Here is a 27,897-nt window from a genome sequence, read left to right as displayed (position 1 = left end):
GGACAGAGTCTGGGGTAGGGCTCTTTATCAGGAATACCATTGCACGCAACATAGTTTCTGTTAGGCACGTAAGTGAGCGAATGATGTGGGTAGATTTGTCAGTGGGAGGAAATAGGACAAGAATTGTGTCCGTGTATTCACCATGTGAGGGTGCAGATGAGGATGAAGTTGACAAGTTTTATGAAGCATTGAGTGACATCGTGGTCAGGGTCAACAACAAGGATAGAATAGCGCTAATGGGCGATTTCAATGCGAGAGTTGGGAATAGAACTGAAGGATACGAAAGGGTGATTGGTAAATGTGGGGAAGATATGGAAGCTAATGGGAATGGGAAGCGTTTGCTGGACTTCTGTGCTAGTATGGGTTTAGCTGTTACGAATACATTCTTCAAGCATAAGGCTATTCACCGCTACACATGGGAGGCTAGGGGTACCAGATCCATAATAGACTATATCTTAACAGACTTTGAATTCAGGAAATCTTTTAGGAATGTACGAGTTTTTCGGGGATTTTTCGATGATACAGACCATTATCTGATCTGTAGTGAACTAAGTATCTCTAGGCCTAGGGTAGAGAAAGTGAAATATGTCTGCAAACGAATAAGGGTAGAAAATCTCCAGGACGAGGAAATTAGACAGAAGTACATGGATATGATTAGTGAGAAGTTTCGAACAGTAGACAGTAAGCAGGTTCAGGATATAGAAAGTGAATGGGTGACATACAGGGATGCTGTAGTAGAAACAGCAAGGGAATGCCTAGGAACAACTGTGTGTAAAGATGGAAAAAGGCGAACATCTTGGTGGAATGATGAAGTGAGAGCAGCCTATAAACGTAAAAAGAAGGCTTATCAGAAATGGCTCCAAACAAGGGCCGAGGCAGACAGGGATTTGTACGTAGATGAAAGAAACAGAGCGAAACAAATAGTTGTTGAATCCAAAAAGAAGTCATGGGAAGATTTTGGTAATAACCTGGAAAGGTTAGGTCAAGCAGCAGGGAAACCTTTCTGGACAGTAATAAAGAATCTTAGGAAGGGAGGGAAAAAGGAAATGAACAGTGTTTTGAGTAATTCAGGTGAACTCATAACAGATCCCAGGGAATCACTGGAGAGGTGGAGGGAATATTTTGAACATCTTCTCTATGTAAAAGGAAATCATCATGGTGGTGTTGCAAACAGTCAAGCTCATGGGGAGGAGGAAAATTATGTTGGTGAAATTATGCTTGAGGAAGTGGAAAGGATAGTAAATAAACTCCATGGTCATAAGGCAGCAAGAATAGACGAAATTAGACCTGAAATGGTGAAGTATAGTAGGAAGGCAGGGATGAAATGGCTTCATAGAGTAGTCAAATTAGCGTGGAGTGTTGGTAAGGTACCTTCAGATTGGACAAAAGCAGTAATTGCACCTATCTATAAGCAAGGGAACAGGAAGGATTACAACAACTATCGAGGTATCTCATTGATTAGTATACCAGGCAAAGTATTCACAGGCATCTTGGAAGGGAGGGTGCGATCAGTCGTTGAGAGGAAGTTGGATGAAAACCAGTGTGGTTTCAGACCACAGAGAGGCTGTCAGGATCAGATTTTCAGTATGCGCCAGGTAATTGAAAAATGCTACGAGAGGAATAGGCAGTTGTGTTTAGGTTTCGTAGATCTAGAGAAAGCATATGACAGGGTACCGAGGGAAAAGATGTTCGCTATACTGGGGGACTATGGAATTAAAGGTAGATTATTAAAATCAATCAAAGGCATGTATGTTGACAATTGGGCTTCAGTGAGAATTGATGGTAGAATGAGTTCTTGGTTCAGGGTACTTACAGGAGTTAGACAAGGCTGTAATATTTCACCTTTGCTGTTTGTAGTTTACATGGATCATATGCTGAAAGGTATAAAATGGCAGGGAGGGATTCAGTTAGGTGGAAATGTAGTAAGCAGCCTGGCCTATGCTGACGACTTGGTCTTAATGGCAGACTGTGCCGAAAGCCTGCAGTCTAACATCTTGGAACTTGAAAATAGGTGCAATGAGTATGGTATGAAAATTAGCCTCTCGAAGACTAAATTGATGTCAGTAGGTTAGAAATCCAACAGAATTGAATGTCAGATTGATGATACAAAGCTAGAACAGGTCAATAATTTCAAGTATTTAGGTTGTGTGTTTTCCCAGGATGGTAATATAGTAAGTGAGATTGAATGAAGGTGTAGTAAAGCTAATGCAGTGAGCTCGCAGTTGCGATTAGCAGTATTCTGTAAGAAGGAAGTCAGCTCACAGACGAAACTATCTTTACATCGGTGTGTTTTCAGACCAACTTTGCTTTATGGGAACGAAAGCTGGGTGGACTCAGGATATCTTATTCATAAGTTAGAAGTAACAGACATGAAAGTAGCAAGAATGATTGCTTGTACAAACAGGTGGGAACAATGGCAGGAGGGAACTCGGAATGAGGAGATAAAGGCTAATTTAGGAATGAACTCGATGGATGAAGCTGTACGCATAAACCGGCTTCGGTGGTGGGGTCATGTAAGGCGAATGGAGGAGGATAGGTTACCTAGGAGAATAATGGACTCTGTTATGGAGGGTAAGAGAAGTAGAGGGAGACCAAGACGACGATGGTTAGACTCTGTTTCTAACGATTTAAAGATAAGAGGTATAGAACTAAATGAGGCCACAACACTAGTTGCAAATCGAGGATTGTGGCGACGTTTAGTAAATTCTCAGAGGCTTGCAGACGGAACGCTGAAAGGCATAACAGTCTATAATGATAATGCATGTATGTATGTTATTATTATTATTATTATTATTATTATTATTATTATTATTATTATTATTATTAGTATTGCTTAATCTCCGGCTCCTTGGCTGAATGACCAACGTGCTGGCCTTCGGTTTAGAGGGTCCCGAATTCGACCGGGTCGAGGATTTTAACTGGGTAGTCGATAGTTAATTCGTCTGGATTTCAATTCTCTGTAAATAGGGCTAAATGTGTTCAATAGCAATGTATTGAGATTCCGTTTGCAATTACTGGAATTGTTTTAATTTTCCTTCTTTATACAATATGTAAGTATTTAGCCTATATCTTCTACTTTTTAATGACCGGGCGAGTTGGCCGTGAGGTTAGGAGCGCGCAGCTGTGAGATAGTGGGTTCGAACCCCACTGTCGGCAGCCCTGAAGATGGTTTTTCCGTGTTTTCCCATTTTCACACCAAGCAGATGCTGGGGCTGTACCTTATAAGGCCACGGCTGCTTCCTTCCCATTCCTAGCTCTTTCCTGTTCCATCGTAGCCATAACACCTATCTGAGTCGGTGTGACGTAAAAGCAAATAGTAATAAAGAATGGCCTTTTAAAAATGCATTATGCATCTTTGAGTGCTCTCCTGTGAGACGGTATTTATTCCCGCAGCCTGTGGTCTTGCTTCATCACCACACCCACTTGTTTTGATCGCTTAAAATATGGCGGACGTGGCGTTCAAGTTGATTCAAATTTGGCGGTCCAATAGCCACTCTATAGCTCGTCAGAGCAGACTAATACATAACCTCACAAATGATTAGTATATGCGCTTGTTTCTTCTTCTTCTACTACTTCTGCTGCGAATGGAAGAGAGGTTACCGGCCAGGGGAAGACGCAGCTGAGAAGGACTGCAGCTACGGTGTTGTCACATGGTAGGAGAGGGGAAAGGGGGCGCGCGTTTTATGCCTTCTGTCAGCAAGAATTACGGCAATGCTGTACACAATTCGGAACTGTCATACTTAATCAGTAGATGTCTTGATGATGATGATGATGATGATGATGATGATGATGATGACGACGACGACGATTTTTGTTTAAAGGGCGTAACATCTTGGTTATCGGCCATTGGCCGCGTGGGTGTAGTTACTATTATATTACGTTTAAAACTGCATTGGCAGTATGGGACTCCACTAATACGAATACTTTAATGCTCTAATTCATTCAAATGTACTCAAGTTACAATCGGTGAGCTGTGCTGTCATATAATGTTGGAGATAAAACTTTCATTTTTTTTTTCAATTTGCTTTACGTCGCACCGACACAGAGAGGTGTTATGGCGACAATGGGATAGGAAAGGGCTAGGAGTGGAAAGGAAGCGGCCGTGGCCTTAATTAAGGTACAGCCCCAGCATTTGCCTGGTGTGAAAATGGGAAACCACGGAAAACCATCTCAGGGCTGCCGACAGTGGGGTTCGAACTACAGACAAAGTAAATAGACAGGCAGCGCCGTATCTCATAGTATCGGTGCTAGTGAAGCCGTAAACTTGCGGCCGCCGCCATCTTATCTCACTACAGATTCACTATAAACACGCATGTTATTGTGTTACGTGCAGTTCTTTTTATGCACTTTTCACATTAATTTTTCGGAAAAGTACCGTGTGGCAGAATGATGAATACTCGCGTAGTGTTTGGGTATGTTTTCTTCTATTCACGAGGAGAGAATAAGGAAGGATTATGAGTTTCAATACACCAATAGTCAGTTCTCTACAATGTGATACTAGTAGAGAAGCTGCTGTACAAAAAGAAAGTCCTTAGCCAGGCTGAGTGGCTCCGATGGTTGAGCGCTGGCCTTCTGACCCCATCTTGGCAGGTTCGATCCTGACTCAGTCCGGTGTTATTTAAAGGTAACGGTATTCAAATATCAGCCTCATGTTATTAGATTTACTGACACGTAAAACTCATGCGGGGAAATTTACGGCACCTCGGCGTCTCCGAAAACCGTAAAAGTACTTAATGGGACGTAATATAAAATAACATTAAACATTATTAGAAAATTCTAATCCATGCATTTCTTTCCAGAATAGAAGTAATCTGTACGTTCCTACGAAATATGTTGTTCATGTGTGCAAACTTACTGAGATGTATTTCGGAGAGAATAGGCTACATGTTATGGTTTAAGCTCGGTTATGAGAGGGAACACACCTAATGAAGTCACAGCTCAGTTGTATGTAACTTCGTTTTTCAAGTTAAAGCTCACACGCTTTAGATCTAAACTCAAAGGACACGCATTTTTATCGCCTTATTAGTGTAATTTCACCACAGTACCTGAAAATACGTGGGAGAGCTCGGCTTGTGGCCATGATTGTTAAGGCGTTGATGTCTAAACAGTCTGACACCGTGGTTAGCCGGTTCGAGTCCCGTTGATAGAAAAATGTTCACCATCAGAATGTTCGCCGGCAGGTTAGGGGAGGCGGTGCTATACAAGTCCTAATCATTGGATTGCGTGCCAAAAGCCTGAATTAAATTCCAAACCTCTCCGCAGTACTCATATGGAGTGAGGGCATATGACGCTGTTGATGGTGATTCGTCCGTCGGATGGCTACGTTAAGCTTTGAGCAGGCCCCTTTGTGCTATTCGACAGGAATAGGCTGTGTGCCGGCACCGAGTTTCGCCCTCTGTTTCCTAGTATCATATATCACGTCATTAATTTCATCACATGAACTCCTCAGATGAGGTTCGACGTCAGGAAGGGCATCTGGTCATAAAACCCACCTCATACCCGACCCCGTAAAGAAGCGGGACGAGGAATGGACAAACAAACTAACTAACTAACTAACTAACTAACTAACTAACTAACTAACTAACTAAACTAACTAACCAACTAACAAAACTGAAAATACATGTGAATCATTTTGTAAGAGAGTTCAATGGGAGCAGATTTGACCAAAGATTGGGTCTAAAACAGGTTGGTTATTTTTAAGCATTGGTAAATTGATATACCAGTCTTTCTTTTTTAACAGTAAAATAAATGACCTGATAGGTCTGATTAATCAACGTTTTGTTATTATTTCGATGTGCTTTTAATTATTTTAATAATCTCCTGTCCAATATTCCCGTTCAGGCTACTAATTTACATTAATGCATCGGGGTAGTATAGTGACGTAAGATGGCAGCGGCCGCACGCTTCCGGCTTCAGAATCCTGCTGCTCATTGTCAGTCTTAATCTATATGTCTGTGATTCGAACCCAATGTCTCCCGGGTGCAAGCTTACAGCTGCGCGCCCCTAACCGCACGGCCAACTCGCCCGGTAGTACAACGTTCAATAGTGCACCGGTTCATTCGGCAACCAAGGCAAGTGTGACGAGGTAATGACGTTACTTCCGCTTTACTCTATTCAAAAGGTGGCCCGGAGTATAACAGGTCTCCGTCCTTTCTCCCTAGGAGCTCAACTTACGAGTCTGGCTTTGCTACAACTTTTACCAAACTCCTCAATTTCATATTATTCTATATGCGACTTCTCTTAGTCGACTGTCATTCCCTTCCGACCCCAACAGCAGGGACATAACCAAGGAGAGGGGGAGGATGGGTTACTGGGTGTTAGAACCCTTCCCCATAGAATGTTTACAAAATAAAATAAACAGAAATTGACAATTAACAAGCGAAAGTCGATTCGATGAGTTGGCTTTTTCCACTGGTGATCCGTATGTGCCATCTATCTCTCAGGAGATAGGTGGTTTGTGAGGTACCAATAACGGTGCGCCCATTGGCGCTCTTCTGACGGTCTGTAATAATTGTGTTAAGTTATGAGTTTTAACAATTTTGAAAAGTGAATTAATTATTCGTTGTATGGGGGTTAATTTATGTTTAAAAATTTAAATTTGTAATATTGTATGTGTGCGTGTGATCACGGCAACGGCCATGCTATTATGTTGGCTGATACAGTAATTATTCATGTGCATCGGCATGTGGCAGCCCTGGGTGGTCACCCATCCAGGTACTGACCACGCCCAATGTTGCTTTGGCATTGCAACGGGACTGTACCGGTGGTATTACGCAGTGACTGATATAATTATAATGTATAAATTATAATTTATGTGAGTGTGGTCCGACTCATTGGCTGAATGGTCAGCGTTGAGGCATTCGGTTCAGAGGGTCCCGGGTTCGATTCCCGGCTGGGTCGAGCATTTTAATCCCGTTTGATTAATTCTTCTGGCTCGGGGACTGGGTGATTGTGTTTGTTCCAACACGTTCCTCTTCATATTCAGACAACACGCAACACTACCAACCACCACAGAAACACGCAGTAGTGATTATATCCTTCCATACAAGGTTGGCGTCAGGAAGGGCATCCTACCGTCAAACAGGGCCAAATCCACATATGCAACACAGTTCACACCTGCGACCCGACTACTGTGGGAACAGCGGTAAAAGAAAAATAATTTATATGAGTGTGCGGATGTTAAAATGTAGAAAAACAGCATTTTTTGTCATTTAGCAGTTTTGTGACGTTCCGCCTCGTGTACCCGAGGTTCCAGTGCTTTCTTCACTTATAGGTAAGAAATGAAAACTTAGTTCATGGCTGGATGGTTGTACTTGGTGTGTGGGTGGGGATTTATACTTATGTGAACATTTACAGAGACATAATTGTAAAACCAACAGATCTCTTGAATGTGTTGTTCTAAGAGGCTTCGAAAGTTGGTTTTTTATTGTAATCTGAACGTATCATTCACCGTAAAACCATTCACCTTGGTCATATTGTTCTTGTTCTGCGTTTTAGTGTAAGATGTTATAGCGTACTGGTACTGCAATCTGAATATCAACATTTTTTTTTTTTTTTTTTTTTTTTTTTTGCTATTTGCTTTACGTCGCACCGACACAGATATGTCTTACGGCGACGATGGGATAGGAAAGGCCTAGGAATTGGAAGGAAGCGGCCGTGGCCTTAATTAAGGTACAGCCTGGTGTGAAAATGGGAAACCACGGAAAACCATCTTCAGGGTCAACATAATTTACTTGTATCAGTATCCTTATAATGACACTCATGCATGCGCGCACCACACACGCACAAGCACCTTCATTGTGTTCTACCATCATTTTATAACTATAACCTCCGTCCCTAGGGGTCGATCCTGGCTACGCTATCTTCCCTTTCCCTTGCCGATACCTTTATTCTTTAAGGGACCAATCTTCTTCCATTTTCTCTTCTGATTAAAGTAAAGACAGAATGATTACTTAATTGTGCTTCCTCTTAAAACAATAATTGCCGGGCTGAGTGGCTCAGATAATTGAGAGAATGGCTCTCTGAGTCCAAGATGGCGGGTTCGATTCCGAGTCAGTTCGGAGATATTTAACAATATTCGAATACGCCAGTATCGAGTAGATAGAATTACTGGTACGTAAATTAATTCCGCATGACAATATTTTTGGCACCTCGGCGTCTCAGAACGTAACACGAATAAAATTATGATGTAGGCCTATTATTAAAACAATAACCACCACCATCGACCTCTCTTGTTCAACCCATCTTCTCTTCCAATTTTGACGGTTTGCGAGGGTTATAGACTCATTCATTTTCACGTTTTTTAATTCCTCTTCCCTGTTTTTAGCTTTAGCTTCGTTCTCTGAGGGGTCTTTTTGCTCCTAGATGATCCAGTTGGTTTGCCTCTTAAACAGTAACCTCCAACGAAGGTGGCTGTGGTTCGAATATTGGCCAATTCAATTTTTTAATGAAAGCTCATCCCACTGTGGTTCAGTTTCCATGTAAAACTGAACATCCCGATGCTATAGTCACAAGATCAACAGTTACATAAAACATTAAGATTGTTTGGTTGGTTGGTGTTCCCCTTAAAACTATAATCATCACCACCACCACCACCACCACCACCATCACCATCATCATCGTATCTTCGCTCTAGAGTGGGGTGCACATATCGCCAAACATTGTAACCAGAAATTAAGGCATAGTGGAATCCTGTTCTTCACCGACCTAGGCATCTCGTTTTGCCCGTTTGCCGAACTGTTACGCACACATACCAGTTGGACGTTACATGTTATCTGCGAGGCGATATCGTATATCCAAACCATGTCCAAACTACGGCATTCTCTTCCCCAACGCATGTTTACGTCATATGACGGTAATCAGGGCTTGCGTTATTCAGTTGTTATCAAGAACTCCGATAGCATGCCCTGCCATTCAATTTCCTGAAGAGTGCTTCAGGTAAACTGTGATAAAATGAACAAAGGCTAGCAGGTTGTAGCACTTACTTTCTACATTCTGTGCTTCTGTCAGTCTTACAGCGTACTGGTGCAGTGAACTGTGAACATTACTGTTGTATAAAAGAAATGTAGACTATACGTTACGTAACATCAAGGAAGAGTTCCTGCTGCCTTGTGTTCCCCATAACAGAATGCTCGTTTAGTTCGGATACAACTAACGCAATGCGATTTGTTCTATTGGAGACTTTGAAACTGGCATATAATTGACCACCGGATCAGCGCTGCAATGTCCTCTCCCAATCTCATCAGCTGGGATGGTAAGTTTCATTACTGATTAGTGATTACATAACATAATGCAGTGAGTTCACAGACACCGTAAGCGATATTTTGCATGATAAAACTGATTTCACAGTCCAAGTTCGTCCTGTGGGTGAGGGCGGTAGATTACATCTACGGCATATCCAGTCTGTCGTAAGAGGCCACTAGAAGGGGCATCCCCAAAGGCTTGCAACACCGGAGCGTAGGTTGGTGGTCATGTGTCCCCTAGCTGCTGAATCTGGCATTACTTCCACTTGTTTGTGTCAGGCTCCTCACTAATATCTTTCCTATCCGACCTCCTCTGTCAACGCTTGTTCTCTTCCGACCCCGACGGTTTTAGATTAGTCTTTCCTTTTCACGCCCTTCGCGCTCTTTCTCTTCTTTTGCCGATACCTTCCATTTTCGAAAACTGGGCGAGTTGACCCTGCGGTTAGGGACGCACAGCTGTGACCTTGCATCCGAGAGATAGTAGGATCGAACCCCACTATCGGCAATCCTGAAGATGGTTTTCCGCCGTTTCCCATGTTTACACCAAGCAAATGTTGGGGCTGTACCTTAATTAAGGCCATGGCCGCTTCCTTCCCACTCCTAGACATTTTCTCTTCCATCGTCGCCATAAGACCTACCTGTGTCGGCGCGCCGTGAAGCAAACTGTAAAAATAAAAATAAAACCACAACCTCTAGATGCTCTTTTATGTTCTGCAGAAGGCTTCTTACCACGATTGTTGTTAGAGCACGACACTTACCAGATATTCACTCACGCAAATAGTTTCTATCCTTGATGTTCACACTGTAAACTTGCGCTTTAAGGTAACCACATATTGCGAAACACATTTGATTCAATTTCGGGGATCGGGGAGCCCATTCTACTGTTCCACCATACTTTACCTGCAACAAATAATATTAACTATTATTCACAATAAAGTTGTTTTTCCTATGATGAGGAAGTTTTGGGCCATCCTGTAGTACCGTATGTTCTGTTGCTGATTACCGTGCGTCAACCTGGCTTAACGGCTGCCACGTAAAGAATATCGATGTCCAGCCAGAGCATACAATGAAACTCATATCAAGAACCATTAAATCTACCCCAGTCTACGGGCCGCCTACAATGTGGCATCGCTTCCCCACATCTCGGAAGGCAAAAATGCTCTATTTCGAGAATTTAGAAATATATTGTCTAGCCCCCAATTGCCAGTCCATGCTGATATTTCCAACCAGAAAACCTTAAAAACTTGAATAACCTCAAAAAAAATTCAGCAGAATTCGTTCAGGCAGCAAATGTCTTGCACTTGGGAAAAGGTTGCGAAAAAGAGTGGTCAAGCAAATCACCTCTACAATGGCGTCAATCAATCAATCAATCAATCAATCAATCAATCAATGATCTGCATTAGGGCTGTCGCCCAAGTGGAAGATTCTCTATCAACTTTTTAACTAGCTTTTCCTTAAACGTTTTCAAAAAGCTTGGAAATTTGTCGAAAAAGTTGTAAAAGATTCCTATCACTTCGTCTAACTGAATATTTGCCCCAATATGTCCTCTTGAATTCCAACTTTATCTTCGTGTTATTACCTTTCCTACTTTTAAAAGCTGCGCTCAGGCTTATTCGTCTAGTAGGTTCTAATGTCATTCCACGCCATCTCTCTACTGACAGCTCGAAACATACCAATTAGTCGAGCATCTGGTCTTCTATCCTGTGGCAAAAATACTACACTTCTAGGATTATGGGCCAGCTTAAATCGAGTGCGAACGAACCATGGATGCTGTGCTACCTCTAGTTTTATGGGTTTGCAACAGTGAGCTATCTGTGACACTGGAAATAAGCAGTCTATTTACCCTGTTGCTTCTCAGGTGTTGCAGAGGCGACAGGCAGGACTTATGATCCTTGAGCAGGACTTTATTTGTGGTAGGCCTACTCCTGAAGCAGGTGAGCAGTAGAAGAATCTTGAATATAATCTGTAAGGACTGCTGGGCCAGTGAACGTCATAACTGTGATTTTCTCCTTTGAAAGTTATTTACATACTTTAAAATATTTTTCATTTCCTAAATTTAGGTGCCTCATACATTAGACCCTCCGTGGCTCAGGCGGCAGCGCGTCGGCCTCTCGCCGCTGGGTTCCGTGGTTCAAATCCCGGTCACTCAATGTGAGATTAGTGCTGGACAAAGCGGAGGTGGGACAGGTTTTTCTCCGGGTTCTCCGGTTTACCCTGTCATCTTTCATTCCAACAATATTCTCCACTATCATTAATCATTGCCCCAGAGGAGTGCGACAGGCTTCGTCAGCCGGCACAATTCCTATCCTCGCCGCAAGATAGGGGCTTCATTCATCCCATCCCTGACCCGGTCACTGACTGGAAAACAGGTTGTAGGTTTTCATTTTCAGGTGATTTATATATTGTTATGCGCTAAATAAAATAAAGCAACCAGAATGTTCTCTGATATCAAATTTCATGGGTCATTAGGTATGAGTAGGCGGTATACTCTACACCATTGTATCCCAAACAATGTTCAGCGGGATCATAGAGTAATGTTCCATGAGGCGTGTGTGATTGTTTCGCGATGGTCCTCAGTGGTCTTGGTTGCACTACAATTGAAATTTTTGTAGGTTTTAGTAGCAGATGTATATTTTTTTATTGGGAACCAACATTTAATTCCGCCAGACGTGACATATAACAGCTATATTGACACCCCTGTTTGGGCGGATGACCTAGATGTTAGGCCTCTTAACACAACAAGCAAAATCACCCTCATTTATTATAAAATCTACGTTCGTTGTTGCGACAGCTAGCTTCGACGACTTGATGCTACTACTGTCGACAGTGATAAAATAATGTTGTGTATCAGTTTGAATGTACCGTAATATAGAAAACAGATCACACAAAGAAAAATATAATTATTATTTCACTATGGATTTGTAGTTAAAGCACGGATGTTTAAAAAGAGAAGAAAATTCTCCTAGTTCATCTGAGGTCACCGAATTATAAGAAAATTCGGTAATATATATAAGAGTTTTATCTGTACATTGCTCGGAATTTAAAAAGAATGGTATTTTTGTATGGGTCGTGTTCACAGTAACAAGGAAATGCACGTTTTAATTTTCCGTAATTTCTGTCTGTCTGTATGTTTGTACGCGCATCACGAGAAAACGGCTGAAGAGAATTTAATGAAAATCGGTATGTAAAGTCGGGGAATAAGTCTACAATCTAGGCCATAAATAATTTTATTCGCGCTGAGTGAAATGGTAGTTTGGGGAAGGACTAAAATTTAATTCTCAAATATGTATATTATTAGTGGTCCTATCGATAAATACTACATAACTTAAGTTATATAGTATTATTACATTTCCGGTCATGTATTTTTACTGTACCGGCAATAGTAACAGAGATATTCAGCGCCGAGTCACGAGAAAATGGGCAAACAGAATTTAATAAAAATTGGTATCTAAAGTCGGGGAACTACAGTCTACGCTATAAATAATTTTATAAGATGCCCTAATATCACAAAGTCGGAAGAAAATTAAACGCGAAGGCCTACAATACAGAAAGCTCAAAAAATTGAGAAATAACAACATTACATTGACCATTGTTGTGATGGTACTTTGTGTCTTCTGCTTCAACTCCTCTCCGATAGATGGAGTTACTGCTGCGTACCGAGTACAGTGACTCTATATGTAGCTGAGGAGTTAATCTCTCTCTCTCTTTACAAGTTGCTTTACGTCGCACCGACACAGATAGGTCTTATGGCGATGAAGGGACAGGAAACGTTAGGAGTGAGAAGGAAACAGTCGTTGCCTTAATTAAGGTACAGCCCCAGCATTTGCCTGGTGTGTCAATTCACTGATGTCCATAAAAACCAGAACACCTTGAAAGACTAGAGATAGGAAGTCCATATTCACAGGACATGTGCGTGTGTATGATCCGAAGAAATGATTAGCATTTAAACCATGTTGGCCTTCAGGTTCCAGGTCCACTTCGATATCTCGGCGCACCACCACCAACTGGTAAAATGTCCCTGCGACTATTGTTGTCGGTATAAACCTAAGTTAATGGACCAGTGTGACTTGAGCAAACGTGCAGGATGCCTAGCAGGCGTATGCAAGAACCGTACCGTCAAATGAGTGAGTTTGAAAGAGGGCGCGTTATTGGCAGGAGAGAATGTGATTCACACATCCGGGAAATCGCTGCTCGTGTAAAACGACGGGTTTCGGCAATCCAACGGGTGTGTACAGATGGTCCTCAGAAGGCCATAGAACACGACGACATGGGTCTGGTCGCACCACACAGACCACCCCCGAGAAGATCGACACCTCATCCGAATGGCATTGCAGGGCAGATCTGCGTCCTCCCCGACTCTGGTGCAACAGTGTAACGCATTGTACACTATCAGGAGCGACAGTCCGTTGCCGTTTATTAGGGTCCCGCGCGTCGTCCACTTCTCCGCCTACCTTTGACCAATGTGCATAAACATGCTGGACTGCAATGGTGTATAGAACGACGTCACTGGGGACAGGAATGGCTGCAGATAGTGTTTTGGGACGAATCCAGGTTCTGTTTGTTTGAAATTGATAGCTGCATTTTGGTTGAGGGTGAGAGGCATCACATTGACTGCATTCGCACAAGACACACAGTGCCAGATCAAGGCCTTATGTTGTGGGGTGCTATTCGGTACAACCACAAATCACAGTGGGTGGGTGTCCAGGGCACTGTGACCAGTTTCTGCACGACATCCCAGATGCCATATTTCAGCAGGACAATGCGCAACCACATGTTGCTGAACGAACAGGTGCCTTTTTGTTGTCATAGGATGTCAAACTGTTGCCCTGGTCCGCCCGATCACCGGACTTGTCGCCAATCGAAAATGTGTGTTATATGGCGAAACGACGGTTGTGGCGCTGTGACCCAGTGCCAACCACCAAAGATGAACTGTGGAACCATGTGAATGCAGCATGGATGGCTATACCCCTGGATGCCATTCGCGCGTTATACGCGTCGATGCCATCACGCATGGGACAAGTTATCAGTACCCATGGAGGACCCAGTGCCTACTAGGCAACAGGACACATGCTGAACCTAGGTGACTGAAATGCTAATCGTTTCGGCAGAACATACTAATGAACATGTCCTGTGAATATGAACTTCCTAACTCTAGTCTTTCAACGTGTTCTGTTTTTTATGAACATAAGTATAGAAAACAACGGAAAACCATCTTCGGGGCTGCCGACGGTGGGTCTTGAACCCACTATCTCCCTAATACTGGATACTGGCCGCATTTAAGCGACTGCAGCTATCGAGGTCGGCCTCTCTCTTCTTTAGCATGCCATTTCCGTTGGTTCTTAAATTTTCTGATATTACTGGCACGTAACACACTGGTTCATCACACCATTCCAGCCATTCAATACGTGCTCTCAGGCACTGGTTGGAATGTGGAATGTGTACATTGAACGGAATAATGGCAGAGGAGTGTTCGCAGCTGTCTGTGGCCCGGTCATTCCAACACTAAAACTTTGGACTGTTAGATAGGCGCCGTCGTACTGTTCATTAAAAGTGAGAAAATGTGCGGTTGTTCATTTGATCGAGTATTTTGTATGATAACATTGCTTTTAATCGCTACATTCCTACTGACGTCATTGTAATGATTTATGTTGACTTCAGTTGGGAAAACCACTAAGACAGCCTTTCTGAGAATTCCGTAGCGAAGCACTGGTACATCAGCTAGTAATAAGGCAATTCTTTATGCAATGCCTTTATTTTCCTCCGATCTACAGCATTGAAGCCTTATTGATCCATTAAGGAGAAAAATAATAATGCCCAACCTAGGCAGCTTAATCTAACATACACATATAATAATTCCTGCAAAATAAACATATCTAACCCATGTAAATAATAATAATCAAATAGCAACGAGGCAGAATGGTCTGTAGTCTCCCTGGTATAAAACAGTATGGCAATATGGCAATGAGAAACTAAGCTGGTATCATATTGCTATGTAGGGTACGATATAGTGTTAGATTTGCATCTGCACTTTAAACAAAGAGTATATCACTTCCGGCCGGGTTCGCACTCAGCATATTCTTCTTTGAACACTGACCTCACTGGCTTTCTACTTGAGTTGCAAACCTGGCTTCGTATTTCCTCCACTGTTGTGCCGGTGTGCAATTTTTCACCTTACGTTTCTTTACTGTTGGTCACTATTTGACTCTGTTATCTCACTATATTCATTATCTTTAGAATCCAGAATACTTATCACATTAACTGAAGGCGTGTTCACTCACCATTAACTTGGACCCTCAGCTTATATACCAACCATCACCACCTATTAACTTTATCCTTAACACCTACCCAATTTACAATCACTCTCTTCCTCTTCACTGCACACTTTACCTCCTGCGAATTTAACTATTTAATCACTCTTGTCATAGTTAACGAATACCACACAAACTCCGCTATTCTCATGTATACACCAATTTACTTTCTACTGCAGATTGCCTTTTTTGCTTCTTGTCACTATGCCTTCGTCCAATTTGTTCTTACCCCATATCTCCCTTAGGCTCAAACTTCTCCCTTTCGCCTGGTTACCTCTAGCTTCTTCTTCCTGCCTCCCAGCCGTATTTTCACTCCGTTTGTGTGCTCTTGTCACATCTTGCATTTCCGTCCTCACCAGCTCTTTAATAGCAGCCCTGGTCTCCCTGGTTTCCTTCCTTATTTCCCTCCTCATCTCAGCTGTTACCTCTCTGGCTCCTTCTTCGGTCAATTTGAAAATAGCATCTTTCAGGTTAATCTTTTCTTGCTGTGAGCTTAGGTCCAGTGTCTTATTTTCTTTGGTCCTTTCTTTATCTCCAGGTCCGTCTTCACCCACTTTACTGTCTCTGGCTTGCCTTTCTTCCACACTCTTCCCAACTATCTGTTCGTCTTTCCTATTCTCTTCCATTTCCTGTAATTTCTTCGCTGTCCACACTCTAGTCCATTGTCCATTGGATACTACTAGTTGTTGACCCTTAATATAGGCTCTTAACCCTTGTATTTTAGCCCTGACTAAATCTTTTTTCAGAGTGATTATATTCTTTACCCCTTCTCTTCCAATGTCTCTTTTAATCCAAATTTTTGTGCTACGTATATTATCTGCGCCTCTTATCACTACTTCCGCCATCAAGGTGGAAAACAACTTCAGTTTTATCGGCCTATCACCCCGTTTTTTACCTATCCTTTCTACATCATCAATATCAACTTCACTAAAGTTAATTTTCATAATTTTCTGCATAACTTCCACAACTTTGTAGGTTGTCAGCACTTTGTCTTCCCCTTTGTCTTCCGGTACTCCATCTATAAATAAGCATTTCTTCCTGCGTTCTCGGTTGCTATCTTCAATTTCTGCTTTCAGCTTCACCAGGTCTTCCTCCATCTCCTTTATTTTTACCTTTAATGATATCATTTCTCTCTCACTGATTTCCACTTTGTTCGTTGTCTCGTCTGTTTTTCCCTCTATCCAACGCCTCATATGTTCAAATTCCTTCATTTGTTCTTTCATCATGTTTTTAATCTGCTCAAACGGACATACTTCTTCCACCACTCTTCTTATGACCTCCACGTCTTCCCAGTTCATGTTACCACTGGAAGTCGGGCCAGGGTTCACCTCCACACCTCCTATGGCTAACAGTACCATAATCACCGCTGCCACCAGTATCATCTCGCCCATCATTCTTGTTTCCACTTTACCTCCTGTTTCCTTTTTCCATCTCCCCTGCCATCTTCCAATAGCTGCACGATATTGGTCCACACCAATCATCTTCCTCTTCCCTCCTGTCTTACTTATCCACTCACCGGTCACACTCCACACTGGCTCTACCGGCAGCTCAAGTCAGCACGACAGTCACCGAACGCTGACTAGGTTAGACTGCTACGAATAATAAGGCAATTCAAAGTGTCGACTTACACTACTGCGCTCGCAGCAGAGAATGACTGCTTCTCTGCTGCGCCCGTAATATTACGAGCGAGACATACACCCGATTCTCTTTCTTCTTCTACCAATTTTTTCACACTTATGGGGTCGCGAACGCGAACTATATCGCACTTTTAAATTTGGCCCTGTTTTACGGCCGGATACCTCTTCTGACGCCAACCCTATGTGGAGGGATGTATTCACTATTACGTGTTTCTGTGGTGTGTTGTCGAATATGAATTGATCAGACGCGATTAAAATCCCCGATAAGTCAGGAATCGAACGCGGAACCCTCTGAACCAAAAACCTCAACGCTGACCATTCAGTCAAGGAATCGGACACATAACATGTGATTATAACTACACAATACTCGCAATGCTGACATCAGAAGTGATTCAAATTTCATGGGCATATACAGCCGTCCCTCTGCAGTAGATAGAAAGTTATGTAAATGAATAACGATCATCTGTTGATTCATTCATGAGTTATTACTACCAATAAGACACTCTTCTATATCAGCTGTGGGTTGTCAAGCGCGCAAGCTCGCAGAGAGGGGCGCGTCAAGGATGTGTAAGCTACACATGTCGTCCTCCACTAAAGAGCGCAATGTTGCCGAATCGAAGATGTAAGGATTTTGTCCAGTGCTTAATTTCGGCACCTCCCAGGGATGTTATTTTGCACAGTGTTTTTAAAGGGATTGCTCAATAAAAAGTTACTGGATCATTGTCCCCACCGGAGATTTAAAATAGTAGGCCCTACCCTACACGTGTATTAAATCGTAACGTAACTATAATTCTGCCCGTTCTTTATAATAAAGCCTGTGGTTTTTATTGTTTTGATTATATTAAATTATGTTTTATAAACGTGAATTTCAGAAATGTATTTTGTAAAAAATGATTTATCGAATCAAGTTTTTAAATATCGGAACTTATTAGGAGGGGGGGGGGGGGGTTGAAAAGGGGGCAAAATGTGTGGGTATGCGTTCAGGCACCTAAACTTTTAGAAAATTAAAATTCCGATTTTGGTGATTTCGAGAATAATAATGATAGTAATGACACTGATTATAATAAAAGTGCAGATGGTGATCAACGAAATGCGCGAAGCCTGAGAAAAAGAAGCCGTACCTATCCCTCGATGTTCCAGTGGCAGGGTAATGTGTTTAGTCCGCTCGTGCTCGATTTTAATGACGCAAATAGTATTATTACTCGAGCTTTATTACAGAACGAAACAACAGCTTAGGTCATTTTTCAGTTTTCCTATTATTTTCGGACTTTTTATGCAGGAAATAGCAAGTGAAACAAATAAATGTTACAAGTTTGTCTTGGGAGAAAACGCCATTGAGTACAAAATCATGTTTACAATAGTGGAAATACACTACTCCAAACACTTCCAAAGAAGTCATGCATTTTGAAACATATAAGCTACCTATATATATATTTTGAATAACCAGTTTTGGACAACTGGTCTGGCAATTTTTTATTAAGTTATTTCATACCAAGACGCGTAGGAATTTTTAATGCATTTCCAGTGTTTATCTTCAACAATATTTTTAACTATAAAATTTAGATACCGGTATATTTTTACTCAAATTGCTATTTGCTTTACGTCGCGCCGACACAGATATGTTTATGGCGACGATGGGATAGGGAAGGCCTAGGAAGTGGAAGAAAGCTGCCGTGGCCTTAATTAAGGTACAACCCCGGCATTTGCCTGGTGTGAAAATGGGAAACCACCGAGCTCGATAGCTGCAGTCGCTTAAGTGCGGCCAGTATTCAGTATTCGGGAGATAGTAGGTTCGAACCCCACTGTCGGCAGCCCTGAAAATGTTTTCCGTGGTTTCGCATTTTCACACTAGGCAAATGCTGGGGCTGTACCTTAATTAAGGCCACGGCCGCTTCCTTCCCACTCCTAGCCTTTCCCTGTCCCATCGTCGATATAAGACCTATCTGTGTCGGTGCGACGTAAAGCAACTAGCAAAAAAATGGGAAACCACGGAAAACCATCTTCAGGGCTGCCGACAGTGGGGCTCGAACCCACTATCTCCCGATTACTGGATACTGGCCGCACTTAAGCGACTGCAGCTATCAAGCTCGGCATTACTCATATTAGAAGTTCTGAAGATATTGTATGCAGTTAGTTATAATTAGAGCCCGGATCTCCATGCACTATTAAATCTCAAAATATGCATGCATTCATGCGCTATCATATGGCAAAACATGCACAGTAAACTGGAAAATATGCGCTATGAAAATTCAGTTCCTTTTGAAACATAATGCAAAATCTAATTTCTACAAATTGTCTTCATTTAAGCTCATTGTTTTATCTGTCAGTACATTTTTTAAGCACAGAAAATGACCTTTCTACGACACAAGAAGTGACAGGTGCATACTTAAATGAAGACACCTGGGACAAAATGAGGTCAAATTGTACGTCTTGTACGGACTTTTTATGCAAGAAATAGTAAGTGAAACAAACAAATATTACAAGTGTGTCTTGGGAGAAAACGCTATCGAGTACAAAATCATGTTTACAATATATCTTTTATAAGCTTGACGAATTCAGATTCAGGATTTGAACGACTGTTCACAGCTTAACTCTAGCTGCCGCAGCTACTTCTCCATGCGATGATTGCATATGATGATGTCTTCAAAAACTGCTAAAGACTGAAGCTGTGATAACAATAACGTGTGACGAGTGAGAGTTCCTGGTAGTAAACTCCAGGATAACAACGGAAGGTTCAATGCAAAACCGTGGTTTGTAAGCCGCAATCTCAGTAACAGAAGTGTGATACAAGTTTTGCGTTTTCGTCTAACATAGAAAAATTGAGTCGTCATTTAGTAACGTTGAATTTATAGAAATTCATAACTGGGACACCTTATTCCTAAGAATTACAGAGATCGGCGTGGGACCTTCTGGCTTACGTCAATGTTTACTCAAGCAACAGATAAGAAAGTGCTCGGTTAATTGGTTTATGGGATCTCTACCGTATGTATGCTACTAACTTGGTTGTCAGATAGGATGGCAGGAATACATTCTCTCCGTCTCTCAATAACAGACATACTGTAAAACATGGAAAAACGGTCCCAAATTCCGCAAACCACAATTCATAAAAGGCACTATCACGCAAGTTAACATTATATAAGCGCCAAAGTCAGAAGAAAAGACATTATGCAATAAAAACGTCCAAATATTCGCTATTAAATCCAAAATCTTCAAAATATGCAGTATGCATGAATTTTCTTCTAAAAAGGCCAAAATATGCAAACATGCAAGGGGAAAAAGAACGGTTATTTGGAATCGTAAAGTCATGAAACGAAAATTTACAAAGTTTGAGAAGTGTAATAAGCTTGTTTAAAAACACGAATTTGCATGTAAATCTGGGCTCTAGCTATAATATATTTGTCTTTGAAAGTGGACAGTTAGAACCATCTGTAACACAAGAAACATATATGTTCAACTCTTTCATTATTATTTTGATGTTTGTTTAATTGTTGGTCTTTTATGGTGGACAACCTTGAGTTTGCCACACATATTCGGAACCCCACTGTCGACAGCTCTGTAGGTGGTATTTACTGTGGTTACTCATTTTCACACCGGGCAAATAATGGGGCTGTACCTTAATTAAGACCACGGCCGCTTCCTTCCCACTCCTAGTTCTTTCCTGTCACATCGCCGCCATAAGACCTATCTGTGTCGGTGCGACGTAAAGCAACTTATAAAAAAAGTTTTATATTTTCTGTTACCGTGTTTCTGTGGAACAGAGAGGTGAAAGAAGGTGTGGGCATGAATGGGCGGGTAGAGAAAAAATTACATAGCAATTTAAAACTTTAAAATTTTGGAATATATTTCTTTTCTCGATTTTGTTTTTCTTTATTTTTTCAAAGTTTACACTTTGCTAAGCAAATAACAAAATCAGGTACAAGATCTAGCTCGTGAGCTTGAGTAACAATATTATAAAAATCTCGAATAATCAGATAACAACCATTTAACAACTTGAGCTTGACGCTCCCTAGTTACAACATTAACAACCCACAGTCAAGGAGACGGAGCTCCCAATTTTTACATCAGTGGAAAGAGCGTCTTTGCTCTACACAGTTACTTCCTAGGAGGCTATCCTCCAAAATTACAAGTTCCAGGCCTATTAAGCACCTACCTACATTTACCAAAACCAAACAGTAGATACTGTCTTAATCGCTCAACAGTCTGATTTACCTGGACACAAAATTTTTAAAAAAAGTAGAAGTTGACTTTAATAGGGGTAACAACTACCCATTCTACGTGGCCTTATTTAAAAACAAAAGGTAAAGTTACTGGCCAAAAATAATGTTAGAAATCGAACTGTTTCACTCCTTTGGAATTCACCAGAACATCATTAAAATCCTATGTGGGCATCAAGGCCCGAAGTTACAGAGGCTAAGCCTATAGGTGACTAGATGGAGAGAAAGTTTACAAAATTAAGAGACAGATTTTAAAGATTACAAAATCATAGTCACCTCAACATCAAGTTAAGAGGGAATGCAAGAGGGTTCCTCACTCTTTATTCCCAAAGTTCGGTTAAGTTCTTTAGACTTGTTTGAGAATTTACATACAGAAAAAGTTACATTACAAAAAAAAATTGATACCTTCCCCTCGAGCTAGTTTTCAAAGACTATTACATAGTTAAACAGAGTCTGCCATTACCTTCAGCTGGTGGACCTCCCGAGGATGGACGAGGCAGCCTCCGTTACGAACACACTCTAAACTTCTTGACTGGAGTGATCACAAAGGCAACATGGCCCGAACGGTTCCAGCTTTTATAGCGGAGAGAAAGGTTACAGATTTCTCTGGGCCGAGGCCCTGACACTCCCACAATTCCTATTGGTTAATTTAATAAATATCAAAAATTTCTGATTGGTTGCTTAAATAAATGTACAAAATTTCTTATTGGCTGAAATATAAGTTTGGCGGGAAGAGATAAAAGTGTTGATAACTGTATAACACTAACACCAATTTACAAACAATTCAGCTTTACCAACTAATGAATACTAAATCTATCTTGAATTTTAATTGTCCATTCTCTCATCAGAGGGAGTACCAAGCTTGACAGTAGAGACCTCTGTCGAAAAAACGTTCAAACTTCTTCCACTAGCAGTTTCAAAGTTTACGTTAGAGATGGCCTTCTAAAAGGCGCTTATTTTAAATGAGCGGGCTGGGTGTACCCCCGGTACATTTTGTATTAGAAGGAGAGCAGTGTAGGACCTTGCATAGTCAGTGTAACAATTTAAGACAAGAAATGAATATCATTCTTTCTAGTTTCCCCGTGCTATTTACGACCTTTATGTATCCGTGTCAATTAAATAATTCAGCACGGGGCTTTCACAAAAGAAAATTTATCTCAGCACTGAAAAGATTAAAGCGCACAATTCAGGAGCAAGCTAGAAGAACAAACCGTATTATGACAGTTATTTGAGGTACGGTTTTGTAAGTGTTGAAATCGGAAACACCGCTGATTCTCGGTGCGTGTTGTATGCAACAAAATCCTGGCCAATAGTTCAGTGGCTCCCTGTAAATTACGCAAACATTTAGAAACAAACTGCCATGAATGCAAAGGCAGAGATTTAAATTTCTTTAAAAGAAAACGTGATTCACTTGTAAATTGTAAATTTACCATGAATAAAATTGCTAAGGCCGATAACGAAAGTGCAACAGAAGCATCTTATCGTGTGAGTTACCGCTTGCTGGGGAAGCACCAAGGTAGTTGGGGAAGCACATACCTTGCGGAAATACTTGTAAAACCGTATGCAAAAATACCGTGGCCTGCGTGTTGGTCAGCAAACAAAATTGGCACAGTACAATTGTAAAATAATACAATGTCCGACGGATTCGCGATCTTGCTGATTGCATTAAGGAGTAGTTAGTTCACCGACTGAAAAATTCCGATGGGTATTCAATTCAGTACTGAGTTGAGTGCGGTTTCTGGACTAGCCGTACTGCTAATATTTGTTCGATAGACGTATAATATCCCCGCATAGAAGATATGTGAATATTAGGAAAAAAAGACAAGTAGAGAAGGAATATTGAATTCACCGAGCTCGATAGCTGCAGTCGCTTAAGTGCGGCCAGTATCCAGTATTCGAGAGATAGTAGGTTCGAATCCCACTGTCGGCAGCCCTGAAAATGGTTTTCCGTGGTTTCCCATTTTCACACCAGGCAAATGCTGGGGCTGTACCTTAATTAAGGCCACGGCCGCTTCCTTCCTACTCCTAGCCCTTCCTTGTCCCATCGTCGCCATAAGACCTATCTGTGTCGGTGCGACGTAAAGCAACTAGCAAAAAAAAAAAAAAAAAAAAAAAAAATTATATATATATCTTGAATTCCATCAAAGACTTGGTTTGCAGTGACGGTGCACGGGCAATAATGGGGAAGATAAAAGGGGCTGTAACGAAAATTCTGAATGATGCTCCACAAAGCACTAGCAGACATTGTGCTTTACACAGACAGGCTCTTGCAACATAAAGATGCCAGCGTGTTTTATGATGCAGTTAAATTCAATTACTTTTTTTTTTAAATCCCGCTCACCTCAATCCAGGATGTTTAAAATACTCTGCGAGGAAATGAGTAGCCAGCAAGCAGCGCTTCTACGACACACGGGTCGAGCGGCTACCTAGTGGAAAAGTACATGTCTGCCTGTTTGAACTTCCTAGCTAATTGCTAGTATTCTTCGCAGAGAGTTCAGGACATTTTTCGTCATTGCTAATGAAACTTGCCTACCATAAAGATATTTTTGCGAAGTTGAATGAGGTTAATCCATATTCGCAAGGAAAGGACGTCACGATCTTTAAAATGTCTAATAAAATTGAATCATTAAATAAGAAACTAGAATTATGCATAGCAACTTCAGTAGATAAAATTTGTTCTGCTTTCCTACAAAATAAAATTGTGGATGAAGTAGAATCTACAATCACGGATGAAGTTTTAAGCAGTATCTTGCAGCATTTACGGGATTTACAGGTAACATTATCAAGTATCTTCCTGTGGTTGACGAGGATACAATTTCTTGGATACGTAATCCGTTTTCAACGACACTCAAACCAGTCAGTTTCAATGGAAGTGATTTTGAAATATTAACTGACTTGATTTCTGACTCTAATTTTAGACAGAAGTTCAGTGACTTCTCTTTGAATGACTTTTGGTGCAGTGTTGTGAAAGAATACCCCAATATTGCTAAGCGTGCTATAGCATACAAGTAATTTTTCCTTTTGTGACAACATATCTGTGTGAAACGCGATTTTCCTATAATGCTTCAACGAAAACAAAGAACAGAAATAGACTTACTACTACATCTGATATGACGATCCTGTTGTCACACGTTACTCCCAATTTCAAGAAATTACTCGTATGCGATAGTAAACAGCAAATACATCAGTCACATTGAATTTCCAGATTCCAGTGCTATTATTGCATCAGTGGCATGACTTTGAAATTTGTTTGGTAATTGCTTAAAAACATTGTATCACTTATGAGAAAAAAGCAGAACTCCAGGCTAGGAGCAGGGTCTCGTTGTTGTTGTTGTTGTTGTTGTCGTTGTTTTGTGTTGTTGTTGTTGTTGTTGTTGTTGTTGTTGTTGTTGTTGTTGTTGTTGTTGTTGTTGTTGTTGTTGTTGTTGTTGTTGTTGTTGTTGTTGTTGTTGTTGTTGTTGTTGTTGTTGTTGTTGTTGTTGTTGTTGTTGTTGTTGTTGTTGTTGTTGTTGTTGTTGTTGTTTGGGTCATCGGTCCATAGACGGGTTTGATGCAGCTCTCTATGCCATCGTACCCTGTACCAAACTTTTCATTCCTACATAGATAGGGCCTACTACATCCTACATCTACTCTAATCTGTTCGCCATATTCATGCCTTGGTATTTTTTGCAATCAATACTGATCTGCATTTAGGGCAGTCGCCCAGGTGGCAGATTCCCTATCTGTTGCTTTCCTAGCCTTTTCCGAAATGATTTCAAAGAAATTGGAAATTTATTGAACATCTCCCTTGGTAAGTTATTCCAATCCCTAACTCCCCTTCCTATAAATGAATATTTGCCCCAGTTTGTCCTCTTGAATTCCAACTTTATCTTCATATTGTGATCTTTCCTACTTTTATAGACGCCATTCAAACCTATTCGTCTACTAATGTCATTCCACGCCATCTCTCCGCTGACAGCTCGGAACATACCACTTAGTCGAGCAGCTCTTCTTCTTTCTCTCAATTCTTCCCAGCCCAAACATTGCAACATTTTTGTAACGCTACTCTTTTGTCGGAAATCACCCAGAACAAATCGAGCTGCTTTTCTTTGGATTTTTTCCAGTTCTTGAATCAGGTAATCCTGGTGAGGGTCCCATACACTGGAACCATACTCTAGTTGGGGTCTTACCAGAGACTCTAACATTCTTACCACCTACACTTCACACACAAAAATACTATCTAAAGAAGTCCTGGGTGTCTTATTATGATGTGTTCCATCATTCTCTCTCTTCTTCTGGTCAAATTCAGACAAATCGTTCTTCTCTAATCAATCCGATTCAATATCTCTTCATTCGAGATTCGATCTATCCACCTCACCTTCAGCGTTATTTTGTTACACCACACTTTCAAAATATTATATTCTCTTCCTTTCTGAGTTAATTGTTGTCTGTGTTTCACTTCCATTCAATGCCACGCTCAAGATGAAATTCTGGGAAAATATCTTTCCTCCTAATTCTTGTATCAGTATTCGAAGTGAGCACATTTCTCCCTTAAGAAAGGACTTCCTTGCTTGTGCTCGTATGTTTTATTATGTCCGTCCATACTTCTGTCATCATTATTATTCTACTATCCAAGAAACAATATGCATTACTTTCTTTAAGAATTTCCTGATCTAATGTATTTCGTGCATCATTTGAATTTGTTCGATTGCATTCCATTACTTTTGTTTTGCATTTATTTATTTACATCTTGTAGGCCTACTCCTGGGGCCGATGACCTTAGATGTTGGGCCCCTTTAAACAACAAGCATCATAATCATCATGTACTCCTTCTCCAAGACTGTGAGCGGAGTTTAAAAAATAGGAAAAATCTTATGAAGATGGAATTCAAGAATACTAATCGGGGAAATAGTCGTTTATAGGAAGAGGAATTAGGGATTGGAATAATTTATATTCAATAAATTTACAACATCTTTGAAATAATTTACAAAAAAGCTAGGTAAACAAATGATAGGAATTCTACTACCTGGGCGACAGCCCTAAAATCTACATTTAATGTAGATTCGTGGTGACTGAATGATTCATCAAAACGCATCTTTTCAGAATTGTCTTGTTTTTTAAAATTTGTTATTCACTCCCAAGGCCGTACCCAGAAAATTTTTCGGTGGGGGTTAGGATTTCAGGGGGGTGGGAGGGGGAGGGAGGCTTCCGAAAACACTTTTAGTAACAAATATTTTTTACTTTCAAATAGATTTTACATAAGAAAAGTTTGAAATAAATAGTGTTAAAGCAGTGACTTTTATAACGCAACAGATGAAGTAGAAAGGTAAATTCATAGCGGTCTGGTGGGCAGAACACGCTTTAACACATGCGTTCAGTGCGGCACAAATTTTTCTGTCATTTGTTAAAAAATGGAGGTAACAATATGTTTCATTGTAAGTATAAACAGTATTTTAGAGGTTTGATTCATTCAATGTAAAACATTTCTATTGGCTCGATAACATGAAACTATTTCTACATGTTTATTAATATTGATTTTTATGGTACAAAATGTATGAAGAACATAAAAAAGCAAACAATCCGTATCACTCACCAAAATGATTGTTTTCAGTGAATTTTTTACTATATTTGTAGAGAAGCATTTAAAGATGCAAGCATTTGCCTAGTGTGAAAGTGGAAAACCACGGAAAACCATCTTCAGGGCTGCCGACAGTGGGATTCGAACCCACTATCTCCCGGATGCAAGCTTACAGCCTTGCGCCTCTAACCGCACGGCCAACTCGCCCGCTGAAGGGGAGTTAGGGATTGGAACAACTTACTAAGGGAGATATTCAGTAAATATCGAATTTCTTTGAAATCATTTGAGAAAAGGCTAGGAAAACAGCAGATAGGGAATCTACCATCTGGGTGACTGTTCTAAATGCAGATCAGTATTGATTGATTGATTCCTTAGCTGAGTCTGGCATTGCATCTTCTTACTTGTGTTAGGCTGCTCACTTTCCCTTGGTCAACTCTTGTTATCTTCCGACCACGACGGTATTAGGTTTGCGAGCCCTGCAGAGTCCTGCAGAGAGGCCCAGCCCATGTGCTGCTTCGGCTAGTGATCGGTCGCGTGATGCAAAGTTCTCGATGCATTCTGAGCAAGCGATGCAGTACGTGCCTCATCATAATGCTATCTCGATGTCGTATAGTGACATCAGGCGCATGAGCTCTTTGTCTCGATGCAGTGCTGGGAAACGTATCGAGAGCTCTCGATGCATTTCGAGCAACTGATGCAGTCCATGACTAGTAATCCTATCTCAAAGTTTGAAACGGGACATTATGCGCATGCGGTATATTATCCCTCGAATATACTTCGCCAGCTGATCAACTAATGACGTCTCCGAAAACCTTAATAAGTAGTTAGTGGGACATAAAGCAAATAACATCATTATAACAACTAATGACGATACGCCCACTTCTTTATAATCTACTCGCAGTCAACTTACCTACCTGTACTTCCTGCATTTTACTTTCG

At 41.1% G+C, this 27,897-nt stretch overlaps 1 protein-coding gene across 9 annotated transcripts in view; it reads left to right on the top strand.

Moving 5' to 3' along the window:
* The window catches only part of ClC-c (chloride channel protein 3), a 376,006-nt gene that overhangs the window by 116,833 nt on the left and 231,276 nt on the right, over positions 1-27,897 (top strand). For 5 of the 9 annotated variants that reach the window (XM_067147499.2, XM_067147498.2, XM_067147497.2 and 2 more), the window contains exon 1: positions 8,933-9,253. The exons of 1 other annotated variant lie outside the window; for it this stretch is intronic. In XM_067147499.2, coding sequence (XP_067003600.1) covers positions 9,223-9,253 — 31 coding nt within the window. In that variant the 5' untranslated portion in view covers positions 8,933-9,222. Of the gene's footprint in view, positions 1-8,931; positions 9,254-27,897 lie in introns of those variants that run through there. 3 more of the 9 variants (XM_067147494.2, XM_067147491.2, XM_067147490.2) reach the window with 1 other exon arrangement.

The sequence above is a fragment of the Anabrus simplex genome, chromosome 5 (assembly GCF_040414725.1).
Source record: "Anabrus simplex isolate iqAnaSimp1 chromosome 5, ASM4041472v1, whole genome shotgun sequence".
NCBI lineage: Eukaryota > Metazoa > Arthropoda > Insecta > Orthoptera > Tettigoniidae > Anabrus > Anabrus simplex.
Note: the sequence above shows the minus strand (reverse complement) of the source record. Positions and strands in the feature narration are given on the sequence as shown.